This window comes from Scyliorhinus torazame, chromosome 2, assembly GCF_047496885.1.
Source record: "Scyliorhinus torazame isolate Kashiwa2021f chromosome 2, sScyTor2.1, whole genome shotgun sequence".
NCBI lineage: Eukaryota > Metazoa > Chordata > Chondrichthyes > Carcharhiniformes > Scyliorhinidae > Scyliorhinus > Scyliorhinus torazame.
In genome coordinates, this window is record NC_092708.1 from 271,468,543 (window position 1) to 271,489,306 (window position 20,764).

The following is a 20,764-nucleotide window of genomic DNA, read 5'->3' on the forward strand; positions in this document are numbered from 1 at the left end:
TATTATGACAGTGGTCACTGTTCACCACATGTGACAGCACGGTAGCATAGTGGTTAGCACAGTTGTTTCACAGCTCCAGGTTCCCAGGTTCCATTCCCGGCTTGGGTCACTGCCTGTGTGGAGTCGGCACGTTCTCTCCGTGTGTGCGTGGGTTTCCTCCGGGTGCTCAGGTTTCCTCCCACAGTCCAAAGATGTGCAGGTTAGATGGATTGGCCATTCTAAATTGCCCTCAAGTGTCCAAAAAGGTTAGGTTCGGTTGCGGGGATAAAAGGGTGGAGGTGTGGGGCTCAAGTAGGGTGCTCTTTCCAAGGGCCGGTGCAGACTCGATGGGCTGAATGGCCTCCTTCTGCACTGCAAATTCTATAATTCTGTGTTCTCCCACTGCGACTTGCTCGTTCCCTAGTACTAGTTCCAATATAGCCCCCTCTCTCGTCGGACTATCTAACATATTGTTCGAAAAAACCTTCTTGGAGACACATAACAAATTCCTCACCATCCAGACCCCGAGCCCTATGGGATTTCCAGTAAATATGAGGAAAATTAAAGTCTCCCACTACAACAACCCCATTATTTCTACTTCTGTCCAGAATCTGCTTACATATTTGTTCTTCAACTTCCCGTGGGCTGTTGGGAGGCCTGCAGTACACCCCCTTCATCGTGACTGCCCCCTTCCTGTTTCTGAGTTCTACCCACAGTGCCTTGTTACTTGATTCTTCCATGGTGTCCTCCCTCTGTACAGCTGTAATATGTTATCTAAACAGTTTGCAACTGCACCACTTCTTTTACCTTCCTGTCTCGCCTAAAACACCTATATCTTGGAATATTTAGCTGCCAGTCCTGTTCCTTTTTTAACCAAGTCTCCATTATAGCAACCACATCCACGTTCCGCACATGAATCAAGGTTTTAAGTTCATCTGTCTTACCTGTTATACTCCGTGCATTGAAGCTGATACACTTCAGACCTCCAGGCCCACTGAGTTCGACCTCCCCCAGCCTGCCCTTCCTCTTAGCCAGCCTGGCCTTGGTACCATGCTCAACCCCAGTCTCTACACTTGCTGGCTTACTGTTCTGATTCCCACACCCCTGCCAAATTAGTTTAAACCCATCCGAACCAAACTAGCAAATCTCCCAGCCAGGATATTGGTCCTTCTTGTACAGGCCCCCCAGTGATCACAAAAACTGAAGCCCTCCCTCTTGCACCAGTTCTTTTGCCACATTTTCAATTGCACTATATCCCTGTTGCTAGCCTTGCTCGCTCATGGCACGAGGAGAAATCCAGAGATTACTACTCTAGAGGTCCTGCTTTTTAATCTTCTACCTAACTCCCTAAATTGCCGTTGCAGGACCTCGCTACTCTTTCTACCTATGTCATTCGTGCCAATGTGGACAATGATCGCGGTCTGATTTCCCTCCCGTTTTAGGATGCTTTGTACACACTCCGAGACATCCAGGACCTTGGCACCAGGGAGGCAAACTACTATCCTAGAGTCCTTTTCGCAGCCACAGAAGCGTCTATCTGTGCCCCTATTGAATCTTCTACCACTATTGCTTTTCTACATCGCCTAAAAGGCCGACATTCACTTTAGCTATTCTCTTCCTCTTTATAGAAGCTTTTGGTAAGAGTGTTTATGTTTTTTGCGAGTTTCCTTTCATAGTTCATCTTAGCTTTTTTGATTTTATTTTTAGTAGCCTTTTGCTGACCCCTAAAGTTCTCCCAATCCTCCAGCTTACCACTAGCTTTTGCAGTATGGTATGCCCTAGTTTTTGCCTTTATGTCTTCCTTGTTTAGCCATGGAACATTTTTCTCCCTTTTATAATTCCTCTTCCTCTCAGGAATATACTTTAATTGAGAGGTATTTAATATCTCCCTGAACATCAGCCATCGTTTCTCAACTGTCCTACCATCAATTATTTGTGCCCAGTCTACTTGGGCCAACTCTTTCCTCAGACCTGTATAATTAACTCCAGCATGGCACTCTGTCTTCTCTCGCTCAATCTGAATTTGAAATTCTAGCATGCTGTGATCACTCGTTCCAAGAGGATCCTTAAAACAAGACAATTTATCAACCCTTCTCCATTACATAATACTAAATCTAAAATAGCCTGTTCCCTGGTTGGCTCCATAACATATTTCTATCAGAAACAATCCCTCATGCACTCAATGAAATCTCCCTCGAGGAGGGAATTTGATTAGTCCAGTCAATATGCATGTTAAAATCATCCATGATTACCACTGTGCCCTTCTCACAAGCCCTCATTATTTCTTGGTTTATACTATGCCCCACTTTGGAGGTTTGCTCGGGGGGGCTTGTAAATTACTCCTACCAAGGAGTTCTTTCCTTTGTTTTTTATTTCAACTCCGATCAGATCGATTCAACGTTTTGGCTTTCATTGCCAATATCTTTCTTAATACAGATTTGATATTATCTTTAACCAATAAGCAACTCCACCTCCTGTTCCATCCTCTCTATCCTTTGGGAATACGAAGTAACCTTGGACATTCAACTCCCAGGCTTCCTGCTAACGTTTCACTAATCCCCACCAAATCATACCCATTTGTCTCTACTTGTGCCGTCAGCTCATTGACCTTATTCTGAATACTGCGTGCATCTAGGTACAAGGTTTTAAAATATGTCCTACTAATCAGGCCTATATAATTACCTCTGCCCAACGCTAGAACTCTAGTATGGCACTCTGTCTTCTCTCGCTCAATCTGAATTTGAAGTTCAAGCATGCTGTGATCCTGTGATCACTCCTTCCAAGAGGATCCTACTCTTTTACAACTTTTGTTTTAAAAAATTCAACTGCATTTACATTTAATAGTGGCATATTTACAATGTATTTCCTTTGTAAAACAAAGCTTTGAATCGCTGATATAAAATAATACAAATATTACATTGCAGAAAGATTGATGTGGTCAGTAGGCGGTGAGGAGCGCTGACCCGCGACTGACTGGTTTAAACTACCAAGGGCAGGGGTAGAAGGGTGTCGAAAAGAAACAAAATGTACAAAACCATTCACAGAAAACATTGTACAGGCAGCCTTAAAGTGAATCACTTTATAAATCTTATGAAGTTTATACAGAAATCAAATAAGCATAGTAAGAATAAATAATGTAATCTATCAATATATTTACAAGGCCTGTGGTAAAACAGGCTGATAAATTCAGTGCTGACAGCCTTCGCTGTAGCTCCGGATTATATAGTTACTCCTTGTGCTGCATGTACAATGGCAGAATGAGCAAAAGCAGCTTTAAAGGTGAACAAGTTGTAAGGTTAAGAGGATCATGGTTCCCCAGCTTCAGGGCTGAACACCCAGGAATCTCCTATTCATTTTCTTTTAACATTAAATAACAAAGATTGTACACTTGTACTAGTGTCAGTCTCTTGCACAACATATGTCCCAAGGCCCTTCAGAATTGCCCTAAAGTCTCCCGAAATTAAAGAATAATCTCCTTGGTACTGCTGCCAGCAACTCTGGGAGAAGACTCGTCAGGGCACTAAAAAGAGTGGGTGATTTCTCCACTTTTTGGAACACTTTCAGTTATAAAAATAATGATGGGGGGTTGGGGACATGCAATGAATTCTCCAGGAACATGCCCAACCTGAACTGGCAATGGTACTGGAGCATAGCCACTGCTGTGATTTATTAGAACTTGCTTCAAATAAATAACAATTCAGGAAATGTGATTTAGAAAAGAGGTGGCGGCTTAGGAAATTAGGGATCTACTGTGGCTTGTAACAGGAATGGACCAGCCTAAAGATTTCCGACTTGCAGTAGCTGCAATGGTCAGAGGCACGATGGGCAGAATGCCCTCCATCTGGTGCTGCTAGGATTCTCTGCCAATGACACGGTGCAGACCAGGGCAAGACTATCACATGGTTGATAACATCTGTGGAACTGTCTCATGCCAACAAGATGACGGGGCCCTGAGCAAATCTCTCACAAGTTGCCTGGATGAAGTTACAAGTCCAGAATACTTGCTCTGCAAGCTTTGCAAAGCATGAAGGGGAAACAAGATTCAAGCTCCCAGCATTTCCTCTCATATGGAAAACTGGTGTCCGCACATTCTTGCGGGGGGTGGGGGGGGGGGGGGTGGGGGGGGGGGGGCAATGGGAGGGAGAAGCAATGTTGATATGGACTGTCCTGTGCCTGGGCACTGTGGCACCTGAATGATTTGAGTCCATATAACAGAATATACTTTATGACTCTACTCTATGAGTCTAAATGTTGTGCAGAAAATACATCCAGGGTCGGGAGGGTTCCAGTGTGTTTCATAAACACTGACGTGTACATATAAAGAATGGGATAGTGAGCAGCGAGACAGCTCTCAGACTCTAGACCCCAGATCAATGTGTCAGGACAAGATTTCACTCCGTAGCGAACTCAAAGAATCTAACTGTGTAAATGAGGTTGTATTAAACTGACAAACAGTTCATCCTGGTTGTACAATTTTAATATTGCAACCCAAAGTTATGCAGTAAAGTCGTCATATCCCAGGTGACCATAGGCTTCTTTCCCCTTTGAGGGGGAGAGCTGACTGATGGTGCTTTAACCCGAGGATCACCACACCTCAGACGAGGGGCAAGGTTGAGAAGGCGGGGTCCTCATGAATAACCTCAGTCAGTACGGGAATTGAACCCGCGCTGCTGGCCTCGCTCTGCATCACGAACCAGTTGTCCAGCCAACTGAGCTAAATGAAATTCTGTCTAGTGTGATGTAAATGAAGTGATTCCGTTCAGTTGAATATATGTTTAAAGCCAGTTTCTGCTGAGCAACAATAATATTTGTCTATCCACACTTAACTAACGTGCACCACTGCTCCTGAGCAATCTTTGAATCTGTACAAGAAATTTGATGTGCAACTGTGAATAAAAAAGGGGAACGCTAAGTGAAGGAAAGCATTCAATCAATCGGACACAATAGAATTGAAAAAGTGCATGCAATTTTCCAATGTATAACCTTCGTTTGCTAGAACCCATTCATTGTGCAATCAGCCTGGGGTGAGAAGCAACCCAAAAGCCCTCCACACTCGCCACTTGTCCATTTGCAGGGCTGAGGGTGAGGAATAGATGATGACAAAGAGATGCATAGCTTCCCAGAGGAGGTACGTCCAGCACCGCCCATGTCGACCTGGCGAGTCCAGTCAAGGCCGCAGACTGTTGAGGGGAGCCCAATCTCTTCACTTACTCTATACATCCTGGTAGCAATAGGAATAGTCCTTGTACTTGTCTGTCTCCACCGTCTGCTCTTCCTCCGCCATAATACGGCTCTTCAATTCCGCCTCCCGTTGTTTCTTTTCTTGGACACTGTGACTCTTCATGTGTGCACTCCGACTCTTCACTTTGGAGAAAACCCTGGAATGGAAAGATCAGGTCAGAGTTGGTCCTCCTAACCAAGTTGGCAGCATCCCCAATGGAGCTTCCTTTACAGAATCAGCCAAGAATTCCCCAGACTCATTCCTAAAGGAAAATCTGGAACACTCACCCGCTAAAAGATCAACTGGAATTTTCAAGACAGACCAATGAATTCTTGTTTGGTGGGGCAAAGGCAGGTAAATTGAGGCGAGGTATAGATCAGCTAACTCAACAATAGAACAGGCTTGACGGGCCAAATGGCCTCCCGCTCTGGTGTTTCTATTGCGATCAAAAATGTTTTTCTCCTTTCTCTTATGTCTGAGGAGATTGTATTTCTAGGGGGTCTGAGGTCTTGCCTTTTCTGCATATTCTTGGAATTTGCACAATAGATGAAGAATACCAACATGAAGTGAGGTGGGGGAAGAGAGGAAACAAAAGATGTGCTATCTTAAATTAAAGAGGGAGAGAGAGAAGAATGCCAGTGTCAACTGCCAGTGCCAGACTCGAGATATTGAGACTCTGGTCAAAAAGAAGAAGGAGGCATATGACGTACATAAACAACTGGGATCAAGTGGATCCCTTGAAGAGTATAGAGATTGTCGAAATAGAGTTAAGAGGGAAATCAGGAGGGCAAAAAGGGGACATGAAATTGCTTTGGCAAATAATGCAAAGGAGAATCCAAAGAGCTTCTACAGATACATAAAGGGAAAAAGAGTAACTAGGGACAGAGTAGGGCCTCTTAAGGATCAACAAGGACATCTATGTGCAGAGCCACAAGAGTTGGGCGAGATCCTGAATGAATATTTCTCATCGGTATTCACGGTGGAGAAAGGCATGGATGTTAGGAAACTAAGGGAAATAAATAGTGATGTCTTGAGAAGTGCGCATATTACAGAGGAGGAGGTGCTGGAAGTCTTAAAGCGCATCAAGGTAGATAAATCCCCGGGACCTGATGAAATGTATCCCAGGATGTTGTGGGAGGCTAGGGAGGAAATTGCGGGTCCCCTAACAGAGATATTTGAATCATCGGCAGCCACAGGGGAGGTGCCTGAAGATTGGAGAGTAGCGAATGTTGTGCCCTTGTTTAAGAAGGGCAGCAGGGAAAAGCCTGGGAACTACAGACCGGTGAGCCTCACGTCTGTAGTAGGTAAGTTGCTAGAAGGTATTCTGAGAGACAGGATCTACAAGCATTTAGAGAGGCAAGGACTGATTTGGGGCAGTCAGCATGGCTTTGTGCGTGGAAAATCATGTCTCACAAATTTGATTTGAGTTTTTTGAGGGGGTGACCAAGAAGGTAGATGAGGGCAGTGCAGTAGACGTTGTCTACATGGACTTTAGCAAAGCCTTTGACAACGTACCGCATGGTAGGTTGTTGCAGAAGGTTAACGCTCACGCGATCCAGGGTGAGGTTGCCAATTGGATTCAAAATTGGCTGGACGACAGAAGACAGAGGGTGGTTGTAGAGGGTTGTTTTTCAAACTGGAGGCCTGTGACCAGTGGTGTGCCTCAGGGATCGGTGCTGGGTCCACTGTTATTTGTGATTTATATTAATGATTTGGATGAGAATTTAGGAGGCATGGTTAGTAAGTTTGCAGATGACACCAAGATTGGTGGCACAGTGGATAGTGAAGAAGGTGATCTAGGATTGCAACGGGATCTTGATCAATTAGGCCAGTGGGCCGACGAATGGCAGATGGAGTTTAATTTAGGTAAATGTGAGGTGATGCATTTTGGCAGATCGAATCAGGCCAGGACCTACTCAGTTAATGGTATGGCGTTGGGGAGAGTTATAGAACAAAGAGATCTAGGAGTACAGGTTCATAGCTCCTTGAAGGTGGAGTCGCAGGTGGACAGGGTGGTGAAGAAGGCATTCGGCATACTTGGTTTCATTGGTCAGAACATTGAATACAGGAGTTGGGACGTCTTGTTGAAGTTGTACAAGACATTGGTACGGCCACACTTGGAATACTGTGTGCAGTTCTGGTCACCCTATTATAGAAAGGATATTATTAAACTAGAAAGAGTGCAGAAAAGATTTACTAGGATGTTACCGGGACTTGATGGTTTGAGTTATAAGGAGAGGCTGGATAGACTGGGACTTTTTTCCCTGGAGTGTAGGAGGCTTAGGGGTGATCTTATAGAGGTCTATAAAATAATGAGGGGCATAGATAAGGTAGATAGTCAACATCTTTTCCCAAAGGTAGGGGAGTCTAAAACTAGAGGGCATAGGTTTAAGGTGAGAGGGGAGAGATTCAGAAGGGCCCAGAGGGGCAATTTCTTCACTCAGAGGGTAGTGAGTGTCTGGAATGGGCTGCCAGAGATAGTAGTAGAGGTGGGTACAATGGTGTCTTTTAAAAGCATTTAGATAGTTACATGGGTAAGATGGGTATAGAGGGTTATGGGCCAAGTGCGGGCAACTGGGACTAGCTTAATGGTAAAAACTGGGCAGCATGGACTGGTTGGGCCGAAGGGCCTGTTTCCATGCTGTAAACTTCTATGATTCTATAACCGGAGAGGGAAGAGGGATTAAAAGTGTCAGCATCAAGGGAGGAGGTAAAGTGCCTTCAAGTTAACAATGGTTAAACAATTTGAAACAATTCATCTGACATAATAAGACAAAATACACCTTATATCTACAACAGCCAGCAATCTTTCAGAATGAAATAAGACTGAATCCTCACAATCTTTCTCCATACGAGGTATATTGAGGTACACCGTTTAACTTCAATTTGACAATCCTCGGGTTGTGTTTTTGAGTGTTACTCGGAGCTGGGCTGATGCTCAGCTTTCTTGGTTTCAGAAATCTGAAAATAGATAGAGCATCTGGATGTCCATCCCAGAGGCCCTCAGGGAAATGGGACACATCTCATGCAATCCCCTAACCCATCTTTTGAAGAGCTCACTGCCCTCTGGGGTGGTATCTGCAGACTGGAAGGAGGCCCAACAAAGTCCTCATATTTTAAACAGGGTGACAAGATGGACCTTAGTAAGTATAATCCATTTGTTTGACATCAGTAATAGGAACAATATTTAAGGGAATCATAGGGTGTAATTTATGATTAGGATAGAGGAATGAAGGGCGGCACAGTGGCGTAGTGGTTATCACTGCTGCCTCACACACTTGAGGTCACAGGTTCGATCCTGGTTATGGCGTACCGATCTAATAATATTTATAGTCAGTATGGCACAGGAGGCCATTTGACCCATTGTGTCCATGACTGCTCTCTGTCGACCAATCCAGTCAGTCCCATTCCCACCCATTCTATACCTGTGGCCATAGAATCCCAACAGTGCAGAAGGCCATTCGACCCATCGAGGCTGCAGCAACCATCCAAAAGTGCACCCGACCTAGGCCCACACCCCCACCTTATTCCTGTAACCCCACCTAACCTGCACATCTTTGGACTGTGCAAGTAAACTGGAGTACCTGGAAGAAATCCATGCAGATACAGGGAGAACATGCAAACTCAATGCTGGATTCCAGCTCAGTTTAGGTGTGGCACCTTGCTGCCCAATTATAAAATGTATGCCCACCCAATTTCCTTTTGAAATCATTAGGTGGCAGGTTCCAGATCATTACCATTCCTTGCGTAAAAACATTCCCCCCTGCCCAGAGCCTTAAATTTGTACCATCAGCTAATGGGAACAGCTTCTTCTTAGTCTACTATATCTAAACCTGCCATATTCGTGTACACCTCGATCAAATCACCCTTCAATCTCCTTTGTTCCAAGAACAACACTAGCTTCTCCAGCCTAAACCTTGCAAATAAAATCCCTCATCTCCGGGGAAACTCTGGTAAATCTCGTTTGCATCATTTCAATAACCCTCCACCTAAAATGTGATGACCAGAATCGGAAGCAGTACTCCTAGTTGTGGCCCAAGCAGAGTTTTATTAAGCTTCAGCATAACAGCCGTGCTTTTGTACTTGTAATCTCTTTTGCCATGTGAGAGTACCTTTAAGAAATGGGTCTTTAAGAAACGGGTGGTTATCAGTGATGTCAGAGTGTGGGTAGAGCTGGGTTGTCTGTCTGCTTTAATTTGCCATTGCTTCAAATTTGCCATTTTTCTCTCATATAGTGGCAGTGTATTGAGCTGGACTGAAACTGGCTAGGAGCACTTAGGCAGAAAGTAGTCACAGATAGACTGGGAGGGTGGTAGAGGCGGGATGCCTCAAATCCTTTAAAAAGTACCTGGATGAGTTCTTGGCATGTCATAACATTCAACCCTATGGGCCAAATGCTGCCAAGTGGGATTAGGTGGGCAGGTCAGGACTTTTCATGCGTCGGTACAGACTCGATGGGCCGACGGACCTCTTCTGCACTGTAGTGTTCTGTGATTCTGTGGGAGAGATTTGGATCTGTTTGGGGACTGGTCAACAGTGGTATCACAGTCATGGGTGATAGGACTGCTGCTTTAGATTTATCGATGTGGGAACGGGGCACAATCTCAGCAATGGTCAATATTCATGCACCCTTCAGGGAAAAGTAAATAAAGTGGGAGGGGGAATAAGATCTGGGCATTCGAATGCAGAACTGTCAAAGATCCACGAGCAATACCATGAAATATCAGATAGAGCGAACATGGCTTTGGGATGCATTTTTAGGACAATTGGGTAGAAGACAAAGCATGTTATTTAATCCTTCTATACGACCTTGGACATCTCAGTTGAAATATTCTCTCCAGTTGGTAGTGTATTATTCCTGTAACCCCACCTAACCTGCACATCTTTGGACTGTGCAAGTAAACTGGAGTACCTGGAAGAAATCCGTGCAGATACAGGGAGAACATGCAAACTCAATGCTGGATTCCAGCTCAGTTTAGGTGTGGCACCTTGCTGCCCAATTATAAAATGTATGCCCACCCAATTTCCTTTTGAAATCATTAGGTGGCAGGTTCCAGATCATCACATGGTGGATGATACTGAATGTTTGGAAACCACAGGGATAACTTACAATTTCAAACATCTATTATGGAGCCAGGGTTAAATGGTTGGGGCTCGAGAAAAACATATACTTACAGATGATGGGAGGCTAGTGAGGACCAGAGGTCACAATTTTTAAGTGGTGAAAAATCAGATCTGGATGGGGCGGCATGGTGGCGCAGTGGTTAGCACTGCTGCCTCACGGTGCCGAGGTCCTGGGTTTGATCTTGGCCCCGGGTCACTGTCCGTGTGGAGTTTGCACATTCTCCCCAGGTCTGCGTGGGTTTCGCTCCCACAACCCAAAGATGTGGAGGCTAGGTGGATCAGCCGCGCTAAATTGCTCCTTAATTCGAAAAAAAAAAAAGAATTGGGTACTCTAAATGTTTTTTTTTTTTAAAAAAAGGTTTATTCTCTCCCATAATTTGGTCTGGGTTTGTCTCCTTTCTCAGGAGATTGCCTGGTTTCAACAGGGTCGGGGACTCTACATATTGCGAGATACAGGTTTCACAATTGTGTGCGACAGGCCAGATGGAACAGAGGGCCTTTACCTGTCCATCATTGCTCAAAGGCTGACTGTTAAGCAGTCAGCTTCTATAGATCCGGCCCCAGCACTCAGTTCTGGACACGGTGTCTCAGAAAGGATGCACTGGCTTTGGAGGGGATGCAGCACGGACTTAGAAAAATGGAGACCTGGCTTAAGGTATTAATTTAGGAGTATAGACTTGGCCTGTCGTCCCCTGAGTTTAGAATATTATGGGTGATCGGGCGGGCGGAGGTATTTTTAAAGATGAAAGTTCTCCACAGAACAGATACAGAGAAGTGGCTTCTTCTGAAATCCAGAACAAGGGGGCACCTTAAAATTAAAACCAGGTTATTTAGGAGTGAAATCAGGAAGGCCAAGCGGAAATTTGGGACACTTGTTTCCCAAACATCTGTTGCTTCTGAGGGTCAACAGAAGCGTTCAAGACAGAGACTGATTGTTTTTTGTTGAGTTTGGGTATCAAGGGATGTGGGACAAAGACAGGTGAGTGGAGGAACAGATCAGCCATGGTTCAAAAGGACTGAATGGCCTCCTCCTGTCGCACGTCATAACCAATGTGTGCCACATGGGGGCACTGTGGCTACAACTCGGGGTCCAGTTTACCACTGCAGAATGATTGGTGATATTTTTCCAGTATATCAGGTATATATTTAGAATTTCAAACACGTCTTTCAGTGCATTGCAACTCTGTAAAATAGATGCGATCATCGTATCATGCAAACAACACCAGTTTATATGGTGCCCCTAACACAGTAAAACACCTTGAGGTACTTCACAGGGGCATTTTCACACCAAGCCAAATAAAGAGACTTTAGGATATAGAACCAAAAGATGCAGTCAAAGAGTTAGGTTTTAAGAAGCACAAAGGGGAGAGAGAGGGGCAGAGTTTTAGCCTAAATTGCTTAAGGAAGGAATTCGAGAGTGCAGGACCCTTGGTAGCACTAGTGGTGGAGCAATTAAAATGGGGGAGGAGCAAGCAGCCAGAAAGGGCGGAGCGCAGGGATCTTGGAGGGTTACAGGGGTGGAGGAAATTACAGAGACTGGGAAGAAGCACAGCAGATCTTTTGCCTGTGGCGGCTCTCCAAGAAGGGTACAGGTCTGGGCACAGCACCATAGGAAGGATATTCGAGCCATCGAACGAGTACAGCAAAGATTTACCAGCAATGGCGGCCAAAATGAAGGGGTATAATTACAAAGAAAAGCCTTAAAAACCAGGACTTTTTAATAATTAGAATAGAGAAGATTAATGAAGGGGGGGTGGGGGGGGGGATGTAAAGAAGTTTTGAACATCTATGAAATGTCAGTTCCAATCTTTGCCAAACTGATCAGAAGGGGGCACAGACTGGTAGGATCATTAGTAAAAGAAAGAAGATGGAATCAATATAACTTTGGAATATTTTAGCACATGCAACTACTGAGAGATAGACAAGAGCGTCATTTCAACAAGATTTGGATCTGAGGAGATTGAAATGGAGTCAGGTAGTTAGGGTTCGATCACCCTAACTTTGTCTAAGGCAGGCTTGAGTATGGCAACTGGTCTCGGTAACTATGGCTGTTAACCAATGACCAGTTAAATCTCAGACAAGATTCAAATAATCATCTAATTTACAGGAATGGAGGCCATTTGACCCATCAGTGTTTGCTCGTCAGTTGGAGCTATCTACTTTCCATTGGCTGGAATAGTGTAAATGAAAAATGAACGAGATCAGGATCATGATTGGCTGTGATGCAACATGGAATTGATTCGTGCACCAGCATGTGTGGGCTGAATGGCCACTTGGGTGAAGCGCAAGGGGGCACCCAGCCGCAGCACAACTATACTGTTCCTTTAGGAAGCGAGGATCGCCAAGTACTTGGCACCAATGCCTCAGCCTTCGACTCTTAAACCTCCACTTACTTCCCACACTTCTTGCAAGGGAAGATATTTTCTTGACTCTGCTTGGCGGGTTTGGCTGTGGCGCCCGACTGTGCCTGCTCACTCCTGGACAGCATGCGGGGTGCTGCCGTGGTTACTGCAGGTTGTCGTGGTCTGTAGCTGCATCGGTACGTGGGGTCAGGATTCTTCCGCAAGTGAACGCCTTGGGAGTGCTTCAAACGAAAAATAAAGAGAAAGAGTAGGGTAAGTTTGGTCAGCATGGTATTACGATCCCGGATCAGACCCAACAGTTGCTAGGATATCGGACACAAACCCCAACACTGTATTTAATTTGTAAGACTACTGTGAGGAAAGGATACTTCGCTCCATGAGTGACTTCACACACAAATAGGAATATGGTTTATTGAAACAAACTTTATTACTAATACAGTATTACTAACTTTATCATACGAACATAGCTTATAGCTACCATTTAAACAATGCTTAACAATGACAATGAAACATTAACTCTTAACTGCCATATGTTATCACCATTCTCAGGTCAAAATCCACTTTTAAATAGTTAGCCAACCCAGGAATACTTGCTGTAAAGAGGTGTCTTGACAAACCTCAGATCCTTCAGGAAACCAGCTTGCAAATTCTTGCCTGTGTCAAACTACTGTTTAACCTACCCACCTTTCAGAAACTACTGTTCTGCTCAAAAATCTTAACGAAACTGCTTGGAGATAAACTGCTCTTCTGTCCACAGTCAAATCTGAACTCACTGAAACACAACACCTGACTGCTTCAGCCTCTGGCTTCTACCATTAACTACATCATCTTACTAAAGCTAAACACAATGGTCACGATCTACCACCATGCTGCGGCCGAAAAGCAGTGCCGCAGCGCAAAGTGGCTGGTAAATGACGGGAGACCCCGAACTATCCGGCTTGCCATGCCTCTTGAGATCCAATGTGATCTCGCGAGATGTTGCAATGCGAAGCCAGTGCATTGTGGACGGGATCACTTTTTGCCAAATCTGGCATATTAAAGTCTCACTTTAATATGCAGTTCCCTGAGGTAACAAAGGCGTTGGGATCTATCCCCTTCGGGCTGGAGACTTCGGGCGAGCGCCATTCAGTACTGGTCTCCACAAACGGGGACTAGATGGAAAGGCACTCATGGGGTCTCCCAGAGGATCAGAGGCCCTCAGGGGCATGTCCTCTGGGCAGGGTGATACCCTGGTACTGCTGGTGATACCCAGGCCCCTTGGCACTGCCAAGATGCCCAGGAGACACTGCCAACCAGCAGGAGCACTGCCAGGATGCCAGGTTGGCACTGCCAAGATGTCAAGTTGGCATTTTTTGCGCGCCAGTGATCGGAAGGGAGGGTGCCCTGTGCGGGGGCGAAGGACTCCCTTACAGCGAGTGGGGGTCACATTGGGGGCTCGAGAGATAGGGTGGCCATTTAAAACTGGAAGCTGATCTCTCCCTTCACTGAGGAGTTTCAGTGAGTGGGGCTCCTCAGTGCAGGAAATGGGACTAAGTGCGGCCTTGGCTACACGTTCCCCGCTGAGGCCGCATATCTAACCCAAGTGGCATTTGATAGTGTTGTGTCTTTTGAAACTGCAAGTGCCAGGAAGCACACGGCTGAACACGTTTGCTATGGGACTTTGTTCCCATTTGGTTGAATCGGGCTGAATGTCTCTAATTATCTACTCCCGAGGGAACCTTCGTCACATAAATAAAATTCCATTCACCCAACTTCAGGTAAACAATACACATGGTTCGAATGAATAATTGTTTCCTTCTTACAATGCTTCTGTAGCCAATGTGACTGCTGGTCTTGTAAACCAGGACTTTTAAAAAACATGACTACAGCAGTCATACACACACTATCCCAGGCTTTTAACCCTCACTGCACCAAATCCATGTAATACAACATATATCTGAAATTCCTCCATTCATCACAATTCTCTTCGCTCCTTTCACAACCTCAGGAAGTTTATACAATTCTGTTAATTGCACAGAAACACTTTTCAAACAGCAAAGCACATTTTTGAAGGGTACATACAATTTACATCTAGCAAGGTATCACAAACAGAAACCACAATGAAAAAATGACCAGATAATCTGTTTTAGTGAAATTGATCGAGGGATATTTATTAGCCAGTACATTGGGGGGAACTCTCCCACTCTTTTACCAATAGTGCCTTGGACTCTTTTTTAATTCCACCCACGAAAACACATGGGACCCATCCAAAACATGGCACCTCTGACAATGCAGAACTCCCTCAGTACTGCACTGGAGTGTCACCCTTTATTATGTGCTCAAGTCTCTGGTCTAGAACCAGAACCCACAATCTCCTGACTCAGGGGCAAGAATTTAATGCAGATCATGGTGCTGAAAAGTGCACATAAGACCTTGTAGAAATCAGTTCCTGGTTCACATGAAACAAAAATTTACAATAAGTTAACATGGGCAATCTGTCAGTGAGGAGGTGCAGACGTTCTCAGACTAGATTAATAGTCGTTTTTTATTTTATTAATTTACGGGATGTGGGCATCACTGGCTGGGCCTGTATTTATTGCCCATCCCTGGTTACCTTCCAGAAGGTGGTGGTAATGGGGAATTGCCTTCTTGAACCGCTGCGGTCCCAGAGGTGTAGGTACACCCACTGTGCTGTTAGGGAGGGAGTTCCAGGATGTTGCCCCAGTGACTGTGAAGGAGCAGCAATATATTTCCAAGTCAGGGTGTTGAGTGACTTGGAGGGGAACCTCCAGGTGTTGGGGTTCCCAGGTATCTGCTGCTCTTGTCCTTCTAGATGGTAGTGGTCATGGGTTTGGAAGGTGCTGTCTAAGGAGCCTTGGTGAGTTACTGCAGTGCATCTTGTAGATGCTACACACGCTGCCACTGTTCGTCGACGGGAGGGTTTGAATGTTTGCGGAAGTGGGAGCAATCAAGCGGGCTGCTTTGTCCTGAATGGTGTCAAGCTGAGTGTTGTTGGGAGCTACACTCATCCAGGCAAGTGGAGAGTATTCCATCATACTCCTGAATTGTGCCTTGTAGATGGTGGATAGGAGTTGGGGGGGTCAGGAGGCGAGCTACTCGCCATAGGATTCCTAGCTTTTTTCCTGCTCTTGTAGTCACAGTATGTAGATGGCTCGTCCAGTTCAGTTTCTGATCAATGGTAACGCCCAGGATGTTGATAGTGGGGGATTCAGTGATGGTAATGCCATTAAATGTCATGGGGCGGTGGTTAGATCTTCTCCTGTAGGAGATGGTCATTGCCTGGTATTTGTGTGGAGCAAATGTAACTTGCCACTTGTCAGCACAAGCCTGGATATTGTCCAGGTCTTGCTGCATTTGGACATGGACTGCTTCATGCTCTGAGGAGTCGCGAATGGTGCTGAGCATTGTGCCTTCATTGCAAACATCCCCACTTCTGATCTGGTTATGAAAGGGAGGTACATTGGTGAAGCAGCTGAAGATAGTTGGGCCCAGGACACTACCCTGACGAACTCCTGCAGTGATGCCCTGGAGTTAAGATGATTGACCTCCAATAACCACAACCATCTTCTTTTGTGCCAGGTATGACTCCAAACAGCGGAGAGATTCCCCCTGATTTCCATTCGAGGACTCCTTGATGCCACATTCGGTCAAATGCTGCCTTGATATCAAAGGCAGTCACTCTCACCTCTGGAGTTCAGCACTTTTGTCCATGTTTAAACCAAGGTTATCATGAGGTCAGGAGATAAGTGATCCTGGCGGAAAGCGGAAGGTTTTTGCTGAATAAGTGCTACTTGATAGTGCTATTGATGTCCTCTTGACACCCCGGGAAACCCTTAGCCAACATAACTGCATCAATCAGCTTTAAAAGCTCAAATTGATCCCCAGCATCCACTGCCTTTTAGTATAGAGACTTCCAGATGTGTGACCTTGAGAAGTTAGTCAATAGCCTGTGTATACATTCAGGGAGAGTTGCCAATGGCCCATGTATACATTCAGGGCGAGGTGTCAATGGCCCGTGTATCCATTCAGGGCAAAGTGTCAATGGCCTGTGTATATATTCAGGGCAAGAATGATGAGTCAATGGTCCGTGTATACATTCAGGGCAAGGTGTCAGTACATTCAGGGCAAGGTGTCAGTGGCCTGCGTTTATATGTTCAGGGCAAGGACGAGGAGTCAATGGTCCATGTATATATTTAGGGCAAGGTGTCAATGGCTCGTGAATATATTCAGGGTAAAATATCAATGGCCTGTGTATATATCAGGGCAAGGTGTCAATGGCCAGTGGATACATTCAGGACAAGACATCAATGGCCAGTGTATATATTCAGGGCACGATATCAATGGCCTGTGTATATATCAGGGCGAGGTGTCAATGGCCAGTGTATACATTCAGGGCAAGATGTCAATGGCCTGTGTATACATTCAGAGCAAGGTGTCATTGGCCCATGTATACATTCAGGGCAACATGTCAATGACCCGTGTATACATTCAGGGCAAGATAGCCCGTGTATACATTCAGGGCAAGATAGCAATGGCCAGTGTATATATTCAGGGCAAGATGTCAATGACCCGTGTATACATTCAGGGCGAGGTGTCAATGGCCAGTGTATATATTCAGGGCAAGATATCAATGGCCAGTGTATATATTCAGGGCAAGATGTCAATGACCCGTGTATATATTCAGGGTGAGGTGTCAGTGGCAGTGTATATATTCAGGGCGAGGTGTCAATGGCCCGTGTATATATTCAGGGCGAGGTGTCAATGGCCCGTGTATACCTTCAGGGCAAGATGTCAATGACTCGTGTATACATTCAGGGCAAGGCGTCAATGGCCAGTGTATATATTCAGGGCGAGGAGTCCATGGCCCATGTATATATTCAGGGCGAGGACGAGGAGTCAATGGCCAGTGTATGTATTCAGGGCGAGGGCGAGGAGTCCATGGCCCATGTATATATTCAGGGTGAGGTGCCAATGGCCTGTGTATATATTCAGGGTGAGGTGCCAATGGCCTGTGTATATATTCAGGGTGAGGTGCCAATGGCCTGTGTATATATTCAGGGCAAGAATGGGAAGTCAATGGCTCGTGTATATATTCAGAGCGAGGACGAGGAGTCAATGGCCCGTGTATATATTCAGGGTGAGGTGCCAATGGCCCGTGTATATATTCAGGGTGAGGTGCCAATGGCCCGTGTATACATTCAGGGTGAGGTGCCAATGGCCAGTGTATATATTCAGGGCGAGATGTTAATGGTCCATGTGTATATTCAGGGCAAGGATGAGAAGTCAATGGCCGGTGTATATATTCAGGGAGATGAGTCAGTTTGCTGTGTATATATTCAGGATGAGGAGTCACAAAAAGCTGCTCCTTAACACTTGATTAAACCCATGTGCGCGGTACAGAGTGTATTGATTGGACAGGTCACAGGAACTTCTTGCGGGCCTCCTTGAAACAGCAGTTTGCAGGTCCTGGTCCAGGACGGGTGGACTCCATTGGAAGTCACTCTGGGTGCCCTCAGCAGTCTTACCCATGCTGGGTGGCCCTGGAGAGGGAGCATGTGGTACCCAATGGTACACTTGATACCTTCCATTACTTCAGGGTGCATAATGTTCCGAGCCCCGTTCAGATGCTATGAATTAGATGCTTTTGTTGAGACTTCATTGCTCATTTTATTCAATTAACTGGATAGTGGTGCCCAAGAAAGGGTACTTGCGCTGAGGTTTGATGAGTGCTGGACCAGTCCACAGATTGGAGCACATACTCAGGGCTGACACTCCAATACTGAGGGAATGCTGCACTGGGAGAGGTGTTGTCTTTCAGATGAGACCACTTTTCCCTCTCGGGTAGGCATAATAGATCCCATGGCACTATTTTGAAGAAGAGCAGGGGAGTTCGCTAAAGTGTCCTGGCCAATACTTATCCCTTATATTAACGTCGCCAAAGCAGATCAGTTAGTCATTTATCGCACCACTGTTTGTGGGATCTTGCTGTGCACAAATTGCCTGCCTCGCTTCCCACAAAGCGATAGTGTGTACAGTTCAAAAGTACTCCTTTGGCTGTAAAGCGCTTTGAGATATCGGAGGTTGTGAAAGGTGCTATAGAAATGCAAAACTTTTGTCTATCTTTTACTACACCACTGTGGCATTTTCCCGTCGCACCACCAAGTCCCTGGCAGGTATCCAACATGGATCTGGATTCCTCAGAATCCCCAAGTCCATCCTTACCTGCATCACCGCAAGGCATCTCAGTGACTGAGATATGAGGGCAAAACAAACAAAGGTTTCTTTATAAAACAATGCTTAACCACAATGGATAAATGCCCTCTAGTCTAACGCTCCAAGACTCCCTCAAACCAGATTAACCAGAATTAATAAATGCTCTCTAGTCTAACATGCCATAACTCGCAGAAACCAGATTAACTTACAACTGCTGAGTTCTGTTCATTCTTCGCAACCTTAGCTTGGGTCAGGATTAGTTTCTTGTGATCTGGGCTGTACTCCTCCTCCTGCCCCTGTTCATCTTCCTCCTCGTCCTCCTCTTCTTTCTTAACTTCTGTTACGATAGGTACTCGGGCTCTACGAGGGAGAGAATCCTGCAAAATCAAAGTGCAATATTATTCCACTAGCCTGCAGAAGTACTGGCTGACAGCTTCAAATTCCTAAGTGTGCACATCACCAACAATCTATCCTGGTCCACCTACATCAACGCTACCACCAAGAAAGCACACCAGCACCTATACATCCTCAGGAAACCAAGGAAATCCAGCATGTCCACATTGGCTCTTCCCAATTTTTACAGATGCACCATAGAAAGCATTCTATCTGGCTGCATCACAGCCTGGTATGGCAACTGCTAGGCCCAAGACCATAAGAAACTATAGACAGTCGTGAACACAGCCCAGTCCGTTACATAAAGCCGCCTCCCATCCAATGACTCCATCTGCACCTCCCACTGCCTTGGGAAAGCGGGCAGCATAATCAAAGAGCCCTCCCACCCGGGTTATTCTCTCTTCCAACCTCCTCTATCGGGCAGGAGATACCAAAGTCTGAGAACAGGCACGAACAGGTTCAAAAACAGCTTCTTCCCCGCTGTTACCAGACTCCTGAATGACCCTCTTGCAGACTAAACTGATCTCTCTTCGTATCTTCTCTACTGTGTAGCACTATACTCTGTATGCTTCAACCAATGTTGGTGTCTATGTATTTAATAATAATAATAACAACAATAGCTTATTGTCACAAGTAGGCTTCAATGAAGTTACTGTGAAAAGCCCCTAGTTGCCACATTCCGGCACCTGTTCGGGGAGGCCGGTACGGGAATTGAACCCGCGCTGCTGTCATTGTTCTGCATTGCAAGCCAGCTATTTAGCCCACTGTGCTAAATCAGCCACAAGTTACATTGTGTATTTATCGTATGCCCTATGTTTTTTCATGTATGGAACGATCTGGCTGGACTGTGCACAGAACAATACTTTTCACTGTACCTCGGAACACGTGACAATGAATCTAAATCTACTGAGCTCAGGTGCAGATGGATCTGAAATTCTAAATTCAAATCTGTGCCATCCCATCTCCATCCTTGCTGCAGCTCGTTTGCTGCTGAAACCCACATCCATACCCATGTTATCTCCAGATTCAACTATTCTAATGCTCTCCTGGTCAGCCTCACCTCCTTCAACCTTCGTAAACTTAAGCTCATCCAAAACCCTGCTACCTGTGTACTAACTCACGCCAACTGTTTACCCATCAACCCGTGACTCCTGATCCACCCACACCTGGATTTTAAAATTCCCCTTCGTGTGTTCAAATCCCTTCATGACATTGTCCCTACTTTTCCTTATAGCCCCTTCCAACTCTACACCCTCGGATATTTCAGACCTCTCCCCCAATTTCCATTGGGCTATTGGTGGCCATGCCTTCAGCTCTAGAATTCCCTCCCTAAATCTCTTCACCTTCTCTCCTACTTTCAGAGACTCCTTAAAATCTACCGCCAATTCTACTGTTCACCAATTGCACTCAATGATCGCTTTCCAGCTGTTGTTAGGCTCCTGTATTGCAACACTTCATAGGCTGAAAAGCA

At 45.5% G+C, this 20,764-nt stretch overlaps 1 protein-coding gene across 2 annotated transcripts in view; it reads right to left on the reverse strand.

Moving 5' to 3' along the window:
• Window positions 1-2,809: 2,809 nt before the first annotated feature.
• The window catches only part of mideasb (mitotic deacetylase associated SANT domain protein b), a 96,774-nt gene continuing 78,819 nt past the window's right edge, over window positions 2,810-20,764 (reverse strand). For both annotated transcript variants that reach the window (XM_072487417.1, XM_072487407.1), the window contains 3 exons: window positions 19,110-19,277; window positions 12,718-12,908; window positions 2,810-5,357 (listed from right to left, as the gene is read on the reverse strand). In XM_072487417.1, coding sequence (XP_072343518.1) covers window positions 5,192-5,357; window positions 12,718-12,908; window positions 19,110-19,277 — 525 coding nt within the window. In that variant the 3' untranslated portion in view covers window positions 2,810-5,191. The remainder of the gene's footprint in view (window positions 5,358-12,717; window positions 12,909-19,109; window positions 19,278-20,764) is intronic.